At 53.4% G+C, this 22,941-nt stretch overlaps 1 protein-coding gene across 7 annotated transcripts; it reads left to right on the forward strand.

The window, feature by feature from the left end:
* Positions 1 to 46: 46 nt before the first annotated feature.
* On the forward strand, positions 47 to 22,730 carry HDAC11 (histone deacetylase 11). Of its 7 annotated transcripts, none has more exons than XM_047743606.1 (11): positions 47 to 181; positions 1,179 to 1,327; positions 3,538 to 3,668; positions 14,624 to 14,740; positions 15,696 to 15,738; positions 17,476 to 17,552; positions 18,598 to 18,660; positions 19,699 to 19,795; positions 20,657 to 20,835; positions 20,968 to 21,174; positions 21,544 to 22,730. In XM_047743606.1, coding segments are annotated over exons 1-11 (1,098 nt in total). In that variant the 5' UTR covers positions 47 to 179; the 3' UTR covers positions 21,577 to 22,730. The 7 variants fall into 7 exon arrangements, with proteins under 7 accessions (XP_047599562.1, XP_047599567.1, XP_047599568.1 ...); XM_047743611.1 differs by lacking the exon at positions 47 to 181 and adding an exon at positions 192 to 296; XM_047743609.1 differs by lacking the exon at positions 47 to 181 and adding an exon at positions 282 to 380.
* The last annotated feature ends 211 nt before the right edge of the window (positions 22,731 to 22,941 follow it).

Genomic DNA, 22,941 nt, shown 5'->3' on the forward strand with positions numbered 1-22,941 from the left:
ACTGCGGGACTCCATCCTTCTGTGACGCTGGCGAGAGCGCGGGCGGGGCGGAGTCAAGCCCGCCGGAGCTCCGCCCCCAGCGGAGACGGCCGAGGTCGGGGGCGTGTCCTGGGCGGGGCCGTGCCCCGCCCCGCCCGGTCGCGGAGCAGTGGCCAGCGCAGGGAGGGCCCGGCCCCGGGATGTGAGTGAGGCAGGGGTGGGGGCGCGGGGTTGGGCGCCAATCCAGGCCCCCGGGGTTCCCAGGGGTCCCCGTGGGCGGGAGCGCTAGTGCGCGGGCTACCCGGCGGGCTCGTCAGGTGCGTGCCCAGGTACGGCCGGCGAGGGGCCGCTCAGGCCGAGTGAGTCCAGGCCGGCCCCGCGCCACTTCTCTGCGGTGCGAGGTGCGGGCCACCGGGCTCCGACCTGGCCTCCGTCCCGCAGGCGACATGCGCGGGTCTGACGTCTGTCTTATCCCGGGCTCCGCCGGCTGTGCGGAGGCCCCTCGCCCTGGCAGCAGCTGGAGCCCGGTTTCTGGTCCCGGTGCGGCGGTGGCTGCAGAGGTGTAATGGGTTGAGAGTCGGGGCGGGTGGTGAGCTGCGCGGCAAGGCCGAGGTGATCTCCATCCCTGGCTGCGGGTTGGGCCACAGCCTGAATGAACCCGGACTTGCTGTTTCTGGGAACCGTCACCCCCACCACCAGTTCTAAGGGATAGGGCGCTTTCTGTGCTCAGCTGTTTGGATGCATTATCTCGCGACAGCCCCATATTTTACGGTTAAGGAAACTGAGGTCTAGGGCCACGAGGCTGTTTAGCGTGATTGTTATAATGTGGAAGTGAGATGCGGAGCTTTTGCAGCCAGGTGGACCTGGGTGAACTTTGGCTGCTGCACAGATCTGCAGTGTGACCTTGGGCACGCCTGGTTCCCTCTCCAAGCCTCTGTTGCGATGGTGGTGCCTACCTCCCAGAGCTCCAGCGAGGTTTGGGTTGGATAGTGCTGGGAAAGAGCCAGTGCTCAGTAAGGAGCTGCTCTCATGACTGTTGTTACCGTTGCTAAATGGCGCTCTTCCTGCCACCAAGGGAGAGGCAGCTAGTGGTACTGGGTCAGGGCTGTGGGGTTAGTACAGTGGGGCGGCAGGGAGGAGGAGGATGCTTTCCACACTGAGATTGCCCCTCTCTGTGTCTGTCCCTGTGCACATGGAAGGCCTCACGCAACTCAGCTGTACCAGCATGTGCCGGAGTCGCGCTGGCCCATCGTGTATTCCCCACGCTACAACATAACCTTCATGGGCCTGGAGAAACTACACCCCTTTGACGCAGGAAAATGGGGCAAAGTGATCAGCTTCCTAAAAGGTATGCAAGGCCTTATGAGACCCTACATGTGTTTCTTCCAACCCACCTCCCCCACCCCAGTCCCCGGCCCCTCCCGGTGTCCTCCTTTCACAAGCTGCCATCTCCCTGGTCCAGGCTCAGTCCTCATACTGCCTTCCACCCATGGTGGCAAAGGGGCTTTTGAACACAGGCTTGTCCTGTCTCTGTCCGTGGAGGCCCATAGAAGGGGAGCTGATGAAGGATGGACACAGGGAAGCTGAAGTTTAGAGGAATCCAGTGCTTGGAGAATCCAAGAGGTAGAGAACCTTTGCTCCAACCCTGCTGATTACAGATGGAGGAAATTAGAGCCCAGAAAGGTTAGGGAACATGCCCAAAGTCACACAGCTGCTAAGTGGCAGAGTGGGGTCTGGAATTCAGAGCTCTAGGCTCTCACCTTTCACAGCTCATTCCACTGAGTAAGGTGGTACTCTGGAGTATGGTTTCAACTTCGGTTTGTAATCCAGGGGTCTGGTTTAGGTGGGAAATTCGGGCATCACAGTAGGCTAGTGAAAGAATATTCTCCCTTTCTCCTGCATTAGGGGTTCTTTAATTGACAGAAGTAGAGAATGTTACCTGGCATAGGATAAGGCATGGGGAATCTTTAAATCACACAATCCTGATCGCACCGTGGAGAAAGTTTCACTTTGGGGCTAAACTGTCTTTACTGAAGCCCATCTCCCCTTTTAACAAATCTAGAGCAAGCCACAGCCTCTGCACATCACAGAAAATAGAATCAAATGATAGATTAATAACGGTTTGTTTCTATCATACATGTATTCTATTTTTGGTTAACTTCTATTTATGGCAACTGATACTGATTTTCCATTTACAACTGTGACCAGAATGAGTATTCAAAGAAAACTCTTTAAGTAGAAAAGAATACAAGTGGGGAGCTAGGACTGTGAGAACCCCGGCAAGGTGAGTGGGGCCAGCCTGCTGCTCATCTAGCTGGTCTCTTGCGTTCTTGACTGTAGTCCTTCATGCTCTGTTTCCAGCAGACACGGCCTGAGTCACTGTCCCCATTGCCCTTTCTCGGGATCCTGTATTACCCAGCAGCTCAACATAGGGTTCCTTGTCTCCCTCCTCTCTGAGCTGACAGTCCTCCTGAGTTATTTCCTTTCTCCTCTGAGGATGTGGGTGGAAAGGAGGCAGGGGCCACATGGTGAAGGCCTTGGGAGCTACCAAGAAAAGAGCTGGCCCTTTGCCCGAAAGCGATGGGGAGCCATGGAATGTTACTGGGGCGAGGAGAGTAGTGAGTGCCTTCTGTCTGTGGAGCTATATTGGGTAATGTATGGAACTAGTTGGCTTCTACCGGTTACACATTAACACAGTTTCCTTAGATAATGACCTTGTCCTTTTGATTTCCCTAGAACCTGGAGCTGGATGGTCCTGTTTTCACTGTGCCCTAGAGCACTTCCTGCTCTTGGCTTCAGTGTCTTCTTTTGCAAAACAGAGCAAATCTTGTCTGGTGGTTGTGAGGGGTGATAAAATACTGCAGTGTTTCCCAAACATCAGTTATTTGCAAACGGCTATTGGGACCTTGCCATTTCCTCATACCACCTGCTCCGTTATTTACTTCATATATATATATATATATACACACATATGTGTGTGTGTGTGTGTGTGTATACACACACACTTTTTTTTAATCGACTTAGCCTGTGCTTAAAAAAAAAAAACTTAAATGAACTTGTTTTAAAAGGAAACATTATATCATCTAAATGGGAAAAGCCAGTTTCACTTGCCATAAATAGGAAGTCATGGTTAAAAAGTAAATGCAGGAAAACTGTAATTCACTTCAGGCTGCTTCCTGTTGCCTGGCAGTCTGCGAGATTGCTGCTTTTTGGGTTAAAAACAGGGAGATGAGCAAGGGTTTAGGCAAGCCTTAAAGACAGGCCACACCACACGGAGCCTCCCATGATGTCACCAGAAGATGCAGGGAGAATCCGGAGAATCAAAGTGAGAGCCAACATTACCGGTCCGTGTGTGCCACCTACCTCGACTGCTACGCGCCCAATGTCTGACGCTCTTGGGCCCTCAGGCCTGGTGTTGTCCACCCTGGCCCAGGAGGCGACCCATTCTCGCAAGCCAGAGGTTGCCCACTGCCTCCCAAGGCAGGACTATAGCAGAGACTACGTCTGCAGCCCTGTTGGAGGAGTGGTCTGGAGCCAGGTCCACCTTCCAGTCATCAGGGAAGCATGGTGCCCACTCTGTGGTTTCAGAAGAGAAGCTTCTGTCAGATGGCATGCTGGTGGAGGCGCGGGAGGCTTCGGATGAAGACCTGCTGGTGGTGCACACAAGGCGCTATCTCAACGAACTGAAGGTACAGGGGGCCTGGGGTGAGGGGTGGCCAGAGCAGAAAGGCAGCTCAGCCTGGGGAAGCACAGCCTCAAGGGGCCCCATTCCTGCCCCTCGTGCAGGGGGGGAGCATGAGAGTCTGTGGTCCCCAAGAGAAGGAGAGAGTGTCATAATAAAACAGATACCAGGATGGGCTAGGCTGCTCCAGGCAGTAGTGAGCTCCCTGTCCCTGGGGATATGGGATCAGAGATGCTCATTTGGTGGGGTTTGAACCTTCATAGGTGTTTTGGGCCTCTACCTTAGTGCCTTTGAATCTGTGTCCTTTATTTTTATTTATTTTTTTAAATTTATTTGACAGAGAGGGAGAGAGAGAGAGACAAGCAGGCAGAGGGAGAGGGAGAAGCAGACTTCCCACCGAGCAGGGAGCCTGATGTGGGGCTTGATTCCAGGACTCTGGGTCATGACCTGAGCCGAAGGCAGATGCTTACCCAACTGAGCCACCCAGGCGCCCCTCAATCTGTGTTCTGTGAACAAGCCTCAGAGACCCTTGCTGACATGCTGGGTTGAGGGGACCCCCAGTCCCTTGTCCTATCCAACCAAAGCTGTCCCATTTAGGTCTATTTTTATATTGCGCTGAAGTATAAGACTCTGCTGTACGAACTTCTACTGCTAAAGATTTGTTGAAAACTGTTGGGCTAAAAACTCGTGTGAAACTCCCTGGAACCAAGTAAGGAGTGTAAACAAGTTGTCAGACAGGTGGTGGCGGTGTGTGGGGGTCAGCTGGGGAGCTCCTGCCCCTTCCCAAGTGGGCGGCTTGCTACTCAGCTCCACTGTGGGCCCAGCGTGGCCAGGGTCCTGGCTTTCGAAGAGAAGTTCGAAATTCAGGTTAATAAAGCAGCAGTCCCAGGTTTCTTAATGTGGCCACTCTCTGAGAATTTTCAGTACCCCCTGCATACCAAACCAGGCATATAGACTACCTGCTTGTGACTTCTTTCTAGAAGAGCTCACAAAGCTTTAATGAGTGCTTGTGAATCTGAGGCCCCTAGGTGGGGTGCTCCCCTGGAGGGGAAGCTAGGCTGGGGGGGTTGCATCAGAACCTGGTACTGCCAGCCCACTCTGGCAGGGGGATGGTCACAGATGCCACAGGTTCTCTGCCAACATTGTGGGATCCCAGATCCCTGACCCCCAGCTCATCCTAGACTCAGTAGACGTCAGAAGTCACCAACCGCTCCCCGTGCGCCCCCTCCCTCCCTCTCATAGGTGGAAAAGCCTAGGCCCAGAAAGAGGCTCCACCTGCTCAAGATCACCCAGGAAGTCCAACAGCCAGCCCTCAGGGAGACCCCAGGCTGGGCATCTAGTCAGTCTTCCTGGTTCCTGGTCACAGTTGCTACCTACCCTCCTCCCTAGCTCTGGCCTGAGCTGTGAGAATTCTAGATGGAGCTGTGACAGTGTCAGCTCATGAAAGATTACCAGGAAGAGGTTGAAACCTGGCTCCTGGGAAAGAGAGGTGTGCAAGACCTTGGCAGGAAGCCCAGTTCTTGGCTGCCCTGGTTTTCTAGGGCCCAGACATGCGTGGTCACAGTCCACAACCCAGGAGCTGGACCAGGAAGACACACCTGCCAGAGTCCAGAGGGTGAGGCTGTGGAGCAGGGACAGATGGCAATGGGGCAGGGCAGGGAGAGACCAGAACAGAAGGGCGCCAGGGTGGATGGCATGTGAATGTACCAGGATAAGGCTGGGGGTAGGGGGGAATAGACTCCAGGACCCCATCTCTTTGAGGAGCCTTCAGGAGAACCGTGCAGGGCTCCCTCTGTGCTTGGCCTGGGGCCCCCCAAAAGCCTAAGGCAGCTTACTGTGTATAAATAATAATAAAGTGTCAACAGCTGGAGACCCAAGTAGAAAATTGAGTCAAGGGCAGGAGGAGAAGTCAGATATGTCAACTGAGAGGATTAGCCAAGATGCTATGATTGAGCTCCTGGATTTGCCTTGGAGCTCCCTGGCAGCAAAAGCAAATGGAGAAACATGAGGATTCCCACAGCACTTACTAAGGAGAAGTACTCAGTCATTCAACACATCTATATCAAATACTGACTGTGTGCTGGGTACAAAACGAAAAATAAGCAAGTTCCCCTCGTCACATGGATTTGTATTTTTGTTGTGGAAGACTGAGAATAAAGAAATAACCGCACAAGAGCATTTCACAGAGCCCCAAGGGCTGGGAAGGAAAGAAAATGGAGGGTAGCTGAGTGAAGGGTGAGGGTGACCGGCTGGTCTGGGAAGGCCTCACAGAGGTGAGGTTTGAGCTGAGACAAAAGAATGAGGAGTAGGTGACACTGTTGTGGAGCTTTGAAGGAAGAATATTCCAGAGCCACACACCAGGAGGGGGAGGGGACTTTGCCTGCTAAAGGGGAGAAGAGTGCTTGAAGTGGCATGATGTGGTCAGGGAAGCCAGAAATGTCAGGCTACATGGGGTCTTGTGAGCTGTGGCAAGAGTTTGGATTTTGTTCCCGGCACTGTGGGAGAATGATACAGTGTGAGGTACCCTTGGTGAGCACGTGGACCCAGCCCATTTCAGGCATTTTGGCCTTTAGGGACCGTGGCTCAGGAACATCCCCCTTGCCCCCACTCATCCCCTGCCCCCCCCCCCCCATCTGCAGTGTTTCTTTTCTTTTTTTCTCTGCTGTGGGCACCTGGGATAGTGCCTTGGAGAGTTCCTGCGGGTTTCCCCAGTTGTTTTGTGTGTGCTGTGGGACGTAACCCTCTCCCCTGCCCCACCTCACTCTGCCCCTCTGTTCCAGGGCTCATGCCTGGCCCTGTCCTGGCGTGGCCTTCAGGGCTTAATAATTCAGGCATTGAAGGAGATGCAGTAGCCTGATGTTTGGCAGGTGATGTCCGTTTAGGGAAAGAAACATTTATTGAGCACCTACTGTGTGCAAGGCCCAGAATTGGCCCCATTGAGGGTGGTGGTTGGATTGGGCCAGTGCCGGGTTTTTTGCCTTCCGCTAACCCCAGTGACAGTCTGCCTGGGGTGTGGGGTAGCTTGATGTGAATCCGACTTTGTGCAGTGCTTGGAATACATTTATCCAGCAAGTATTTTTTTTTTTTTTAAATCAAGTAAGTATTTAATGAGCACTGTGCTATGTTCCAGCGAAGACAGGCTAGAACTAAAGAGATGGAGTCCCTCTCCTTAGGGAGCTGGCATTTAGGTGGGGAGAGTCAGTCCATACACACGATAACAATCAAAGCAATGATACAGTGTGTTACAAGGCTCTCAGTGCTGTGGGCAAAAGTACAGCAGGAAAGGGGGTGGTGGGGACAGCAGTTTGAAATAGGGAGGCTTACTGTCATGTGATCATGGACTGAGAGCAGTGAGGGAGTGAGCTATGTGGGCATGTGGAGGGAGGGCATTCCAGGTAGAAGCATGAGCAAGTGCAAGGGCCCTGGGGCCAGGGTATCTCCAATGTGTTCTGAAACACTATGTACCATGGGGATGGGAGGAAGTGGAAGTGGAGGGGAGACTGGCAAGGAATGGGGTCAGAAGACAATCAGGGGCCAGACCACACTGGGCCCTTTGTACCGCTGTGGCTTTGCTCTGAGGGATGTGGGAGCCAAGGAATGTTTTAGGCAGAGGGAGATGATCTGATCTAGGTTTTAGCAGGGTTGCTAGGCAGCCTGAGATGAGGCTATCAAGACAAATGCAGGGAGATCAGTGAGGAAGGAGGTTTCCACAGTAATCTGGTGAGAGGCCCTGTGCTCTCAGACTAGGCTAGAAGCAGCAGCGATGGATTTTGAGGGAGTTGTAAGATACGCAGTTTGTTATGAAGTTGAAACAATAGAATTTTCTGTTATTCACACTGGGTATAAGGCATGCAAGAGAAAGAGAAGCCAAGGACACCTGAGCCTCAGGAAGTCTGGGCACCTCTTGGGCCTAGAACATGACCTCACAGCCCTCAGAGTCCTGTCCGGAGGGAGACAGACCTTAGCAGCAGAGCATTGGGGAGGAGGGAGGGGCTGAAGTCTCAGAGAGTCTCTGGGGAAGTGCTCCCCAACCCTGCTGCTGCCTCTGATTTTTTTCTCTCTTATCTCTTCCTCCCTAAGGGGACTCTTTTCTCCTTATTTATGGTAAAATTCAGATAGCTAACCATTTTAAAGTGTAAAATTCAGTGGTCCCTGGGTGGCTCAGTTGTTAGGCATCTGCCTTCAACTTAGGTCATGATCCCAGGGTCCTGGGATCCAGCCCTGCATCAGGCTCCCTGCTCAGTGGGAAGTCTGCTTCTCCCTCCCTGACCCCCATTTGTGTTCCCTTTCTTGCTGTGTCTCTCCCTCCGTGTCAAATAATTCAAGAAAATCTTTAAAAAAAAAGTATAAAATTCAGTGACATTTAGTATATTTACAGTGTGGTGCGAACATTGCCTCTAGGTCCAAAACATTTTCTTCACTTTGTCTATTTCATCTTTTGTTGCTTGTGCTTTTGGCGTCACATGTAAGAATCCATTGCCAAATCCAAGGTCATGAAGATGGACCCATTTGTTTTCTTCTAAGAGATTCAGTTTGTGTTTAGGTCTTTGATCCATTTTAAGTTAATTATTGTATATGGTATGAGGTAAGGGTTCAACTGTAGTTTTTTGCATGTGGCTCTCTGGTTTTCCCAACAATCATTTGTTGTTCCCCATTGACTAGCCTTTGTACCCTTGTAGAAAATCAACTGGCCATAGATTAGTATAGATTTATTTCTGGACTCTCTATTCTATTCCATTGATGCATATGTCTGTCCTATGGCATTGTCACATTGTTTTGATGACTGAAGATTTGTAGTAACTTTTGAAATTTCAAGTCCTCCAACTTTGTTCTTTTTCAGGTTTGTTTGTTTTTTATTTTTATTTTTTTTTAAGATTTTATTCATTCATTTGACAGAGAGAGAGATCACAAGTAGGCAGAGAGGCAGGCAGAGAGAGGGGGAAGCAGGCTCACCGCCGAGCAGAGAGCCCGATGCGGGGCTCGATCCCAGGACCCTGAGATCATGACCTGAGCCGAAAGCAGAGGCTTAACCCACTGAGCCACCCAGGTGCCCTGTTTTTGTTTTTTAAAGATCCCTTGAGATTCCCTATGAATTATAGGATCAGCTTCTCTATTTCTGCAAAAAAGACCATTGGGATTTTGATAGGGATTGTGTTGGATCTGTAGATGAGTTTAGAGAATATTGCCATCTTTAAAATATTAGTTCTTGCAACTCAGGAACATGAGATATTTTTTCATTTATTTAGACCTTTAAGTTTTTTCAGCAGTGATTTGTAGTTTTTAGGGTACCAGTCTTGGACCTCCTTAAATTTAAAGTTAAATTTATTCCCAAGTATTTTATTATTTTGATGTTATTATAAATGGGATTACTTTAAAAATATTTTATTTATTTATTTGAGAGAGATTGAGCACTAGCGGGGGAAGGGTAGAGGGACAAGCAGACTCCCTGCTGAGCGGGGAGCCTGATGCAGGACTTGATCCCAGGACCCCAGATCATGACCTGAGCTGAAGTCAGATGCTTAACCAACTGAGCCATCCAGGTGCCTCTAAATACTTTTTAAATTTCCTTTTTGGATTATTTATTGCTAAGGTATTGAAATACAACTGATTTTTGTGTGTTGATCTTAGATCCTGCAACTTTGCTGAATTCACTTCTTTAGTTTAATAGGTGTGTGTGTGTGTGTGTGTGTGTGTGTGTGTGTGTGTGTGTGTGGTCTTTAGGGCCTTCTGTCGCTAACATTGAGCCATCTGTGAATAGGCATAGTTTTACTTCTTGCTTTCCAATTTTTCTTTCCTAATTGCTCTGGCTGGAACTTCCAGTGTGAGGTTGAATAGAAGTGGCAAAAATGGGCATCCTGTCCTGATCCTGATCTTAGGCTGAAGATTTTCCATTTTTTAGTACAGTGTATGAGGTTAGCTATGGGATTGTGTGTGTGTGTGTGTGTGTGTGTGTGTGTGTGTGTGTGTTTGTGCACGCATGCATGTGTATATGATAAATGCCCTCTACCAGGCTGAGGGAGTTCCTTTCTATTCCTGGTTTGTTGATTAACTTTTCATGAAAGGGTGTTGGATTTTGGCAAAGGCTTCTTCTTCATCAACTGAAATGATCATGTGGCTTTTCCCCCTTCTCTCCTTTTGCTCCCGCTTTCACTGATGGAAAGTTCTGACCCAAATGAAGCAGTTGGGGCTCCAAATGGGGTTGTAGCCATCTCTCCCCTGAGAGCAATTCCTGGCTTGGATTTCTGAGGGTAGTGTCCACCTGAGGAAATCAGGCAGCTGAAGAATAAAGTCTTGCAGAGCTGAGAGTATGGAGCGGACTGGGGGGGTGGGCCCCAGGGATGTCGTCAACCTCAGGTATGTCCTGCTATCTGTGGGGTCCCCAAAAGGCTGGCTGGGCATGGAGGCCATGGTACCTGGCCAGGCCCTGAGATGTGGAAGCTTGTAGGCCATGTCTTTTGGTGGGCAGGGGCCATTAGGCTAGGGCAGACCTCCCTTGTTCATGTCATTCATTCATTCATTCATTCAACATGGAGGGGGACAAGTTCTTTAGAGCAGTGGTTCTGAAACTTGCTTAAGCCTTGGAATCCACTGGAGGGCTTGTCATAACATGGATCACTGGCCCCACTTCCAAAGTTTCTGAATTAGGAGGTCAGGAGAGGAGCCTGAGAATCTGCATTTTTCTAAAGATTTTATTTATTTGAGAGAGAGTTTGCATGAGCGGGTGGGGGGAGGAACAGAGGGAGAGAGAGAATCTCCAGCAGACTCCCCGCTGAGCAGAGTCTAACAATGGGGCTTGATGTCATGACCCTGAGACCATGACCCAAGCTGAAACCTAGAGTCAAACACTTAACCCACTGAGCCACCCAGGTGCCTCAGCAGTCTATGTTTCTGGCAAGTTCTCAAGTGCTGGTGCTGCTGGTCCAGGAACTACACCTCGGAGAGTCACTCCCTAGAAGCTGGGGCCACCAGGGAAGGGGGTGCAAGGGATTCCCGAAGGGCCAGCTTGGTGGTGAAACCTGTAAGAGCAGGTGGGGGGCAGAGAGGGCAGGGGAAGCTGGGGGTGCCCGTGGGGGTTCAGCAGAAGCGTGGCCTCGCCTGACTCCAGGAGGGATCCCCTTTCCTTGTGCCATCTCAGGACAGAGGGCTGGGCTGTTCTAGCCTCTTATCTGCCGGTTATTATTTGGGGCTCTCCTGGGTGGCAGGGTGAGGTGGCCTCCTCCGCGGAGTGTGAAGGTAGGGAAGGTAGCGAACTGGGCATTGTCTGGATGGCAGGAATGGGTGTTTGCCTGCCCTTCCTGGCCCTGGCCCCCTTCTGGAAGAGACTGGTAACAACAGAGACATACTGTGATGTCAGGTAGAGACAGGTGTTCTTCAGAAAGATGAGGCAAGGCTGGGGGCTGTGGGGGGAGCCCAGATGGGGGTACTTCAGATGGGGAGACAAGGGTAGGCCTGGTGGATGGGAAAAGTCCTCCTTTTAGGTCTGGTGGGGAGGCACTCCTGGTTCATGGATGAGGAGGTAGGAGGGAAGTAAAGGGCCATGTCCCAATTCACACAGCAATGGCAGAACCTCTAGTTGGACTACTTTGATGCTGAGGAGGACTGCTGAGCCCTGTCCCCACCCTAGAAGCTTCTAGCTCATCTCTCAGTGTTCTTGCCTGGGGCCAGGCTCTCCCAGGACAGGAGCTTCTGGCAGATCTGCTGCTGGGCCACAGGTCCCAGATAAATTGTTTGCCCTTCCTCTGTGGCCCCTCCCCACCCTCTCCATCCTCCAGGGCTCAGCCCCCCTGCTCCCCCGCCCCCTGGTTTATTTTTTAGCCTGGTTGCTGGTGGCTTTTCTAGAGCACTACCATCCAACAGAACTTTCTGACATGCTAAGAATGTTCTAGAAGCACTCTATCCAGCAGCCACCAGCTACATGTGGCTATTGAGCACTTGAACTGTGGCTAGGGAGACTGAGAAACAAAATTCTTGTTTTGTTTTTTTTTTAATCAAAGTATGGTTGACTTTTTTCGTTGAAGTAACAAAATTCTAATTAAACACTTTTCAAATTAATTTAAAAGTATAGCCAAGTAGCCACATGTGGCTGGTGGCCACTGGATGGGATGACATGAGTCTAGACCATTGCTGCCTTATACAGAAACCACGGGGCCCAGGAGAAGTCTACACCATCTTTCAAGTGGATGCATTGGCAGACATCCACCTTGGCCAAATCCCAGACGTGCTTCTGGTGACTTTACACCTGGCCCATGTACAATTCATCCTCTAGCCTAAGAGGTTCCCAGTGTTTCCCAGATGACTGCCCCCTTCAAAGGTCTCTTTGAGTTCTATAAAGATGAGCCAAGCCAGCCGACGGAGATTGGTGGCCAGAAAGTTTGGGAGGTGGAGTGAAGCAAAGTTCGACAGGATTCTTCACGATTTAGAGCTTTTAACGTGCCAGAGTGTGTTGTGAATTTCCAAGGGGTGGACAGCAGGAACAGTGTTTTCCAGACTTCTTTGACGTGGAACCCTTTCCTGATGGGAGTGCTGAGCTGGACAGGTGCTGTGGAACACAGTTTAAAAGACCCCTTTGGGGCGCCTGGGTGTCTCAGTTGGTTAGGCAACTGCCTTCCGCTGAGGTCACGATCCTGGAGTCCCTGGATCAAGTCCCGCTCAGCTTCTCCTGCTGACCTCTCCTCCTGCTCTCTCTCTCATCCTCTATCTCAAATAAATAAAATCCTTTAAAAAAAAAAGACGCCCTTCTCGTGGCTTTTGCATCTCGAGCGGATCTCTCTGGAGTCCAGGATAAGGTTCCATTTTCTTTACATCTTTATTCCCTGCTAGCTTGTGAGGGAGAGATAGAGGGAGGCAGGGACTTAATGTGTTTCCCTCAGTGGCTCACTTGTTTTTATACCATTTATTCAGAGAAAACAGTGGCCCTGTGCTTCCCACGTGCCAGGCCTGTGCTGGGCAGTGGGATTGGCATGCTGAGCAGGCAGAGCTGGTCACCTTCTGCTCTCTGGGTCTGCCCCACCCCCACATGTACACATGCATATACACACACATATACACATACACACATGCATGCACGCACACATGTACCTGGAGGGGTCTTGGAGCTTTCCAACCATCCTGGTCTCACATCCAGCACCCCCCACCCACAGACCCTGCGGTGCCCTCCATGTTACAGCCAGAGGCCTGGGGCTTCAGGAAGACTGGCTGGGCACCTCTCTTTTCAGACCATGAGTGGTCTGGGTTCCATGGGCCACGCTCACCAGCTCCTTCACTTGAGCGAGCTGTCCCTAGCCTGGGAGGGGTGCCCACACAGCTGGTCAGTGCAGTTTGAGGCAGCTTGGGTGCCCAGCCCACCTGGGACCTGAAAAACGTCTTCCCTGTTGGCCACGGTGGCTGCAGTGGCCCCTGCAAGGGTTGATGTGTACCTTGTCCTGCACTGACCCCGAAGTGCACTGTCCGGCTAAGGAGCCTGCCAGGACCTTCCCAGGCAGGCATGTCCCCTTTTGTCTCACCCCATCCTTGGCCTCTCCTGTTCCCTCTCTGCTGGTTCCTCCCCATCGTTGAACAGGCTCGGGCCTCCTCTGCCCTAAATTTCCTCTCCTGGTGGGAGAACCCAGTGGCCATGCTCCCCATTCTCAATACCTCTCTTTGCTTGTTCCTTCCTGAAACTTCTCTGCCCAGCCTCCCGAACGCCATCCCTCTGCCCCACCCCCAACCTGTCCCAGGACAGCCCTCGATTATCCCAGTGGGCTACACTTCTGGGCCTGGCCCTTCACGGTTGGAGTCTTGGGGTTCCAACCTTGCATCCTTGACCCCTCTGTCTTCCCCTCCCCCTTGTGCTATCTGCTAACTGTACCCCTCTCACCTCTCCCAGACCCTCATTATCTCTCACTTCCTCCCAGGGGCAAGCTGCTGCTTCTGTTTATGTTCCCCTAATTGGTCCTCCTGCTGCAGCCAGGACAGCTTGGGAAAGCGCCATCTCATGGCTCCCCACTGCTGTGACCAGGCTATCTGAGAATATTCTCTGGCAGCCCAGGCCCTATGTGACAGGCACAGCCCAACGTCTTGGGAGCCTGTACTCACTTTCCAGTTGTCTTTTCACCTTTACCCCGACATCTGGGCAACTCCTGTTCACCTTCAATCTTGGCTTCAAGGTCACTGCCTCCAGAAAGCCTCTCTGCTCCCACCCAGACACAGACGACATTCTCCTTTAAGGCTCTGTCGCAAATAAGTGTCTCCCAGCTAGGCTGCAAGGCCTGTCAGGAGGACAGGCCTGGCCCTGCCTTGGAGCCTGCTGCCTACCAGGCACTCAGTAAATATTCACAGAGAACCCTGGGCCCCTCTGAGGCTCTGCCTGGGGTCAGGGGAGAGCAGCGGATGTAGATCCAGGAACATTCTCAACCAGGCAGCAGATCGTTCAGGACCTGGGTGAGTGGACATTTGCTCAGGGTCCAGGGGAAGACTGTCCTGGAGCAAATGCCTTTTGGATACCCTAGACTCTCCTGTGTCAGTAGCTGAGATGAGGGCCTGGTACCCCTTTTGAATGGAGGTCCAATTTCCAGTGCATGAAGAGGTCATGCTGGGCCAGAGGAGATCTTCCCAGGTCAGGGCCTCAGTGTCTCCCCCCACCCCGCACCCCGTTTTGTACAGGGAGCAGGCTGGGCTGGTCCTGGGTCTGCCCCCCCATCAATGGTAGTCCTCTGTAGCTCTTGTTCTGGGCACAAGGGGGCAGCCAAGGGCTTTGGAGCACTGAGGAATGTGGGCCAACAGCTTTAAGGAAACTCATCTTTACTGAGCCCAAATCTGGGGCGGGGGATGCTCTCTCATTTCTGATGAAAGGAATTGTGTTAAACTGGAAGTTTACCCAGGGCACCTTGAAACCGGCATTACAAGGAATCTGATTTCCCAGCAGCTGCCTCTGAGGTCTGGGCACAGCAGTGGGAGGTCAATGGCCTGCGTCTCTTTTCACAGTGGTCCTTTGCCGTTGCGACCATCACAGAGATCCCCCCAGTCATCTTCCTCCCCAACTTCCTCGTGCAGAGGAAGGTGCTGAAGCCCCTTCGGACCCAGACAGGAGGAACCATCATGGTAGGTGGGGAGGCAGGCGGAAGGAACTGCTGGGCTTGGGACCCCCAAAAGTCTCTGGGCTTTTTCCTACCCTGGGCTTCTCCATCTGGACTACACTCCTCCCACTTTGTAGTTGAACAAAATCCTGAATATTTGTCAAAGCACAGGAACAATCACCCTTTCTCCCAAAGCCTTTCCCACATGAGCCAGGACATTGAATTCCTTGTTCCTACCCCCATTGACTGCCTATTAGAGTTACCGTATTTGCTGGTATATAAGATAACCAAACCCCCATGACTTCAGTTGTGGGTGATGCTCCCCTCCCCCTGCATCCTGGGTGTGTCAGTAAAGAACACTTCCAGCAAAATTAGGTTTCATATCCCCTATGTAGCTGTCTTTAAAGCTAGCCGTAGGCTGCCAAATTAACTGGTGGTAGAGGAACATTAAAGTTTTAAACATGGGATCTCATCTAGAGCTGGACCAAGACCTATTGATTTTCTTTTCAGCTTTGCAAATTTGTCCCTTTTTTTGTTTATTGGGGTTTTTTGTTTGTTTGTTTATTGCAATATTACTGCCCATCCCCAAATGATGATTTCCTACAGGATTTTGGTATTCAGTCTGCTGTATTTCCATAGGCACAAAATTGTCTATTTTCCTTTGAAAGCCCTGTTGAGATCGTTGTCAGCTCCTGGGTGATCATAACTACTTAACTTCGATTTCTTCCAGTTTCTTGGCAAAATTGCCAAGGGGCTTATGCACTGCACATCTCATATGCTAGCCAATCTGGTCCTTGATTCAAAGACTGAGTCTGAGCTTGCTGGAGGATGGGTGCCTCCTGAACCCCACCTCAGAGATCAGCACTACCTCAGAGCTGGCTGGACACAGTGTTTATGGAATGAATGGGGGAAGCTGGGAATGAATGAGCAAGTGGGGTTATCGATTGCCTGTGCCCCTCACCCTGTGCTTGTCTCCAAAGGCAGGGAAGCTGGCCATGGAACGAGGCTGGGCCATCAATGTGGGTGAGTGCCCCGGCCGGCCTGCCCTGCTGGGTCCTGGGGGCTGGGAGGGCCAGGAGGAATCTAAAGGCAGCCCCTGTGAGTTGAGAGGCTCTGGTGCCTTATTAAGTGGGACTGGGAGAAGGTATGTGGCCATCTGGTGTCTGGGAGGGACCAGCTAGTCCTTCTATCTGGGGTGGGATCCTTATTTAAAGAAGTTCCCCAGATGGCTTCCCTACCCTGCCTTTGCATACTTCCAGTGATAAGGAGCTCACTCCCTCTAAAGCCTTCAGCATTCCCTAGGCAGCCCCAAGTGTGGCTGAAACCTGGAGTATTTCAGAGTCTTTCCTGAAAAACTCCATAGGCCTCCTGGGGCCCAGGATAGTCTGCATAATGGGCAGACAGGCCCAGGGTTAATACCATGTCCTTCTCAGGGGCTTGAGGGCCAGCACTCTGCAGTCCACTGGACTCTCCCCCAAGATTGGCTCAGGGGAAGGCTGCACACATATTCCTTGTCCTGTCTTCATCTGTCCCTCATGGAGGCACAGCAATTCACAGTTAGCAAACCTCTTTACTGTCTGGCCTCTCATTTAAGCTGGGTATTGTTGTTGTCGGTACCATGGTATGGATGAAGAAATAGGTATGGGGAGAGGCCTGGTGGCTTGCTCAGAGTCCTGGAGCAGAGAACCCCTACCTTTGGCTGTCTTGGTACTGCCAGATAGCCAGCATTAGGCCTGGCCTAACAGTGATGTTACGATAACACCACTAAACAGATAATTGAAGACACGTGCCTGTGTGGCTGCAGCAGGGTCCTCATGAAGACCCAGGGAGCCCCTTCCTGCCTGGAAGATATTATGACCTGGTAGAGGTTAAGAGCCCAGGTCTTGATCCAGCCTGGGTTTAAATCTTCGTTCTGCCATTAGTGAGCTGTGTGATCCCAGGCAAGGTGCTGGTTTTCTGTGTGCCTCAGTTTCTTCATCTGTAAAATGGACGTGATGGTAACAGTGCCCCCACTTGGGGCTGTAGGGAGGTTTCAGTGAGCTCTGTGCCCCCTTAGGAGTTCATGATTGGCTATTATCTTACTGTTAAGATCCATTGACAGCCTCTTCGTGGGAGAAGAGGCAAGTCCTTTGTAGCCGTGGGCCCTGGACTTGAACTGCTGGCTGGAGCAGCTGTTGGGCTCAGTTCTAGAGGCCCCTGAAACTCAGGCTCTTGTTTGGGCTGCAGGGCAAGGGTTTCTCGAGTCGGGGAGAGGTTGGAGCCTGACTCTGGTGCCCAGGGCCTCCCCATTGCCATGGGCAGCCATGACCAGCAGATGGCGCCCTTCCGGGCGGTGCCTTTCTACAACCTGCAACATGTGGGCGGTCCTAGGATAAACGGGTCTCCCAGAGCCCCACAGCCCCATCATGGCATGGGATGTCCCATGGAGGCAGGCATGGCCTTACAGAGGCAAGGGACAGTTTTTTGCCTTGGGCAGGATGAGCTCCTGGCCCCTGGCAGGTTGTGATGGGCCTGGGGGCTGACTTGTTGGGACAGCCCGAGAGGTTTCTTGCTGTGGACAGAGATGGCTGTGATGGTACAGCTGTCTCCTGACTCGGGCATGGCGACACTCTCAGGTGCTTGGTTCACTTGGCCAACCTGGAGTTCCAGGAGCCTGTCCCTGGGAGCTGAGTGGGCGTGGGGCTCTAGGCAGGAGGTAGGGGTTGGAGGAGGGGGAGGACGGTGCCGGGCCCTGACCACACCACGTGTGCTCTCCCGCAGGTGGCGGCTTCCACCACTGCTCCAGTGACCGGGGCGGGGGCTTCTGTGCCTATGCGGACATCACACTGGCCATCAAGGTGCGCCCGAGAGCATGTGGGGCCTTGCCTCCAGGAGCCCTCCCTGGAATGCCCCTGCCACCCCCCACTGGGTGTTCTTCTCCACATTACAGAGAAGGAAGCTGGGTTCCAGGAGGGGAGGAAGCTGGGGGGTGCCCATCCAGGCTGGGACCGGACACGTGCTCTTCTGCGTTGTCCCTGCTGCGGGGAGATAGTGAGGCCTCCAACAATGGTGGGGTCAGGAGTGGGGTGGCCCATTGGTCAACAATATAGGGAGCACATCATTCCACTGGAGGGAGGAAGAGTGGGACACGATGACGGGGATGGCTGGTTCTGGCAGGCTCAGCCCTGCACCAGCCACCACTTGCCCTCCTCACCTCATTTACTCCTCCTCTGCACGGAGGAGGAGACCCAGACTGAGAGAGATGAGGGGCAGGGCGGGCACTGGCCTAAATCTCTGTTGGGTGGCTGAGCTGCCTTTAGCCACCCTGTGCCTTGCCTGGTTCTGGGCATCAGGAATGGGGCTGGCATTCCCTGTTCTCAGAGGGCACACAGACCAAATGGGGGAGGGGAGGGCAAGCAGGTCAGCAGACCCTGGCCATTCAGAGAAGGGGACACACACATACACACACACACACATACACGAGACCTTCTGAGAGGGTAGGGAAGGGGAAGGAAGGCTTCCCAGAGAAGGAGGTGTGAGAACTTGGCCTTGTAGGCTAAGACAGAGAATGCAGAGAATGAAGTTCTAGGCACAGCCGTGAGGGGATATTCCCCCCTCAACCCCTACGTATTTCCCTAGGAATCTCCAAGGCCCTACTACCCTGCTTCTGACCTCCAACCCGCTAGGGTGCAGCACATGCTGCCTCCTCCAGGGGGTCTTCCCAGACCATGGCCACATGCTTCTCTCGTGCTTCTCCTGGGTGGGTGAATTCTTTGCCTGGTGGCCTCATTGCCCACAAGTGTGTCTGGCCTCCTGCCTGACCCCTCACCAACTAGGAATCCTCAAGGGGCTATGTCCTCTGGCCTGTCTGGGTCCTCACTTCCTCCTTCCCTCCTCTGGTAGTTTCTGTTTGAGCGAGTGGAAGGCATCTCCAGAGCCACCATCGTTGATCTCGATGCCCATCAGGTGAGTACCCTGTGGGGGCTGCGGTCTTGTGGCCCTGCCTCCCAGGCCCCCCTCAGCTCCTTCACACAGCCCCCCACTGTGGGGCTCCCTTCCCCCTGGGAACATTGCCAAGCTCCAGGCTAGGCCTCTTCCACTCCCACCCTCATCTGCCTCTCTCCTCGCTGCCCATCTTCTGCACCTTGGACTAGAAGCAGAGGGCTGTCTTTGTCCCTCTGCCCTGCTCAGCCCAACCAGGCACTGGGTCTTCCTCATTGCTTCTGTCAAACCCAAGGGTCCTTCCTCCCTTCTGGTTGCCCAACACACCAGGCTGAGGCTCTTCCTAAAGCCCAGTCTGGCCATGCCCCTCTCATGTTCTGAAGCCTGCTGTGGCTCCCTAGTGCTTCCTGGTCAGTTTGGGGTGCCACCCCTGCAGATAGCTGAGGACTCCTGTGGACCTGCCCCTTAGACAGATGCTCACATGCATGATTCAGGGTTGTTGGGGCTCGGGGCCACTACTCAAGAACTCACTGCCTGGGGGTAAAGCAACAGAGTCCTCAGAACTCCAAATGTTGGGCTGGCTTCTCTGGTCAGACAAGGCAGGACCTGAAATGGGCTCTCAAAGACCTCCCACACCCCTGCTATTGTGCCTTTGTGCTGGTGGGTGCCCTGCTTTGGGTCGGGGGGTGGTGGTTGTTGTCCAGTGACAGCAAGCTCCGGAACCAAGTCATACCTGCACAGCCCTTTCCAGTTTGCCTTGCCCATCTCTGACCCCCGCTGATCCTACTGCAGATCAGCGAGGGTGGTAGGGTTAGAATTCCTTTCTAACTCCATGGAGAAGAAGCTCAGAGGGTTGGGGCTCACTCAAGGTCACACCAGAAGACCATGGGGCTGGGATTTGCGGTTGAATTCCAGCTCTGCTGCTTAACAGCCAAGAGACCCTCTGCCTCCAAGGGCCAGCTGAGCTGCCCAGGCACGTGGGCTGTTTCCTGGGGTGTGTGCGGGGGTCCTGGCCTTGGCGAGGGCACCTGCATGTGAGCAGCTTCCATGCCTTCCCCATAGGGCAATGGGCACGAACGGGACTTCATGGGTGACAAGCGCGTGTACATCATGGACGTCTACAACCGCCATATCTACCCTGGGGACCGCTTTGCCAAGCGTAAGCTGCCCCCTCTCCCTCAGCCCTAACTGCACTCATGCTTGGATGGAGCTCTCTCTCCTGAGTGTTCCCTATATGCTGGGCTCCCCAGAAGTCACTTCAGTTGTCCTCAGCTTCCCTGGGAGGGGGTGGTGGCTCCCATTTTATAGACATGCAAACTCAGACTTAACTCACTTGACCCATCCAAGATTGCATAAACCTATCCAAGAAACAACACATGTGGGACCTTATACTAGGGTAATCACCAGAAGAAAAATAGAACCCCTCCTCTGTAGGTGTTAGTCTGGTAGAAAACAGGGAATGACAAAAAAGAAACAAGAGGAAAAATAGGATAAAGAGAAAATGCAAAGTAAGATGGCATAAACCAGGTCAAATATAATGGTGGTTAAAATAAATGCAGGTGGGTTAAACTTACCAATCAAAAGGCAGAGATTCCCTGATGCACTCTGAAAACACAGTGCCCTGGCCACTTGGCAAATAGGGGACATTTATGCAGGAATGGGACTTTTATGCCTGTGGATCTGCTGAGGGTAATTCAGCCCCAGGTGTGGCCCAGGGGCCCGGTTTCTGAAATGAGTCTCGAAGGTGCTGGATTTGGGCCTGAGGGCACAGCAGGGTGTCCACATTTCTGGACAGAGGCTCAAGGAGGCAATGAGATCAGATGTCCCCCACATGGGTCCCTAAATCCCCAGGGCAGAATGCTTTAGCTGAAGTCCCTTCTCTCCCTTGGCCCTCCCCCCTTGCATTCTGGAGCTCCATTTGGGATGGAAGAAGGCTGAGCAGTGCTGGGGACCTTGACCCTCCTGAGCCTGGGTCCCAGCTTTGCACCCCACCCCCCCGCTCTTCCTGTTTCTCCCTCAGAGGCCATCAGGCGGAAGGTGGAGCTGGAGTGGGGCACAGAGGATGACGAATACCTAGATAAAGTGGAGCGGAACCTCCAGAAGGCCCTCCAGGAGCACCCCCCCGACGTGGTGGTGTACAACGCAGGCACAGACATCCTGGAGGGGGACCGCCTGGGGGGGCTGTCCATCAGCCCACAGGTGCCTCCCGACCCAGGGGGATGGGTGTGGGCCCCCCCCCAACCGGGGTGCTTCTCCTGATGTGGGGGAGGGGCCGGGCAGGACTTCCTGGACAGAACCACAGGACCCAAGCCCTCCCGCTTCCCTCCACAGGGCATCGTGAAGCGGGACGAGCTGGTGTTTCGGGTGGTCCGTGGCCGCCAGGTGCCCATCCTCATGGTGACCTCTGGTGGCTACCAGAAGCGCACAGCCCGCATCATCGCTGACTCCATCCTTAATCTGTACAGCCTCGGGCTCATTGGGGCTGAGTCCCCCAGTGTCTCGGCACAGAACTCAGACACACCCCTGCTGCCCCCTGAGGTGCCCTGACCACGCTCTTGCCCTTCTGCTCTTCTGCGCGGCTCCCTGCCTGCCTCAGCCCTGCCCGCCCCTCAGTGCTTCTCCTTTTCTAACCACAGGGGTGGTGGGGGCAGCAGCCAGGAAGTGCCGAGGGGCGGGGGCCTGTCCCTGACTGGGCCGGCCTTTGGGGCGGTCCCTCCACTCTCCCCACTGGGTGTCCCTCTGTGGGTAGGGGCGGAAGACAGGGCCTGAGTCCCAGAAGACCTCGTGTGGGGGTCATGGGTCTAACCAGGCCCTGCAGAGGTAGGTGGTTTCGCCAGGAGGGAGAACGGCAGGTGAGGCTTTGGGGGCACAAGTCATAGGATTTGTTTCACCCTCTCCTCACAGCAGGAAGGGTACAAGGAGCTGCGGGCGCCCGTGTGAGTGGGGCCAAGAGCTGGGGGTTGCAGGTAGGCCTCTGGGGGTGTGGGGTCTGGATTCCCAGCCGGCGGGAGCCCTAGGCCTGGATGTGAGGGGTGGCCGGGTAGGGGGCGCCAGTGGGTTTTCTCATCTGGTATTCCCCTTTCAATAAAGCAAGCGCTGGACCTACTTTCCCGGGGCTCCTTGGTGGGGATAAGGGAAGGGTAGGATCCGAGGAGCCCCAAATCCATGCTTCAGCCATTGTCTTGCCTGTTTAGGGAAAGTAGCAGGTTTTGGAGGAAGAACATTTGGCTCTGTGATGGGCCTCAGCACCGGAGGCTTGAGGGGCTTCCAGCCCCAGTGGGGAGGGGACAGAGGAAGATGAGGCCCAGAAGAGGACCTTGGGGATGGGGGCAGGTGGCCAAGCTGGGACCCGAGGCCCCAAGTAAGGACCGAGGTGCTGGTGGCCAGGCTAGAGTTCCCGGACAGAGGGCAGAAGTCTCCATCCTGGCCTGTAGGTTGTATGGGTAGGAGCTAGGGCAGGGCCTTGAGTTGCGGGGGAGGGGGCTATAGGCCCCACTGGCCTCACCCAAAGTGCCCAGGCCCTGATGGCGCTTGGAGTCCAAGGTCCCAAGTGGGCCCTGACATCTGGTCTTTGAAATGCTGCAGACCCTGACCTTGTTCTCTGCTCTGATCTGAAGGGGACACTCAGGGTCCCCCAGGAGGCTGGGTGCTGGGGGTGGTATCCGCCCCTCATTCCCTGGGTGTGTTCTTAGACAGTGATCACAAGTGGAGGGTGGGGAGGGAAAGCGGGCCAGCTGAGGCTTCCCTGTGCCCGACCAACCCCACCTGGGGGACTGCTGTTCATTTTGAGGGTACTCTTGCATTATCTCACATACTCCCTTGGTGCTCTCTCTGCTGGAGAACGGGGGAAGGGTTTCAAAGGCATAAACATCAAAAAGACTGACCTCCTGGACTAGACCTCGAGGCACTAACCGCACACTTGGACTCCCACACCTGCCCCCCGCCCTTGCCATTGGTTTCTCTGCACCTGACTGAAGGTACCTAACATCCCCTCATTTCCACCTGGGGCCTGCAACATCTGGGGGCAGGCATTGGGCTCGCTTCATCACCATTGAGCTTCTGTTTGTAGAGAACCATAAAGGCTTTTCTCGACCAGATTGGCTGCTGTGTGTTCTTCAGGGGGAAGCGTCCTTACCTCCTTAGGATTAAAGGAAGTAAAGATTTAAAATTCACACAGTGTGAGGCCTGACCTCGAGAGCTACCCAATAAATGCTAGTATTTTCATTCCATTCTTGGAGTCCAGTGAAGTAGGTCATTGTTCCCATTTTACAGATGAGGCAACTAAGACCAGACAAGGCATTCGCC

The sequence above is a fragment of the Lutra lutra genome, chromosome 1 (genome assembly GCF_902655055.1).
Source record: "Lutra lutra chromosome 1, mLutLut1.2, whole genome shotgun sequence".
Lineage (NCBI taxonomy): Eukaryota > Metazoa > Chordata > Mammalia > Carnivora > Mustelidae > Lutra > Lutra lutra.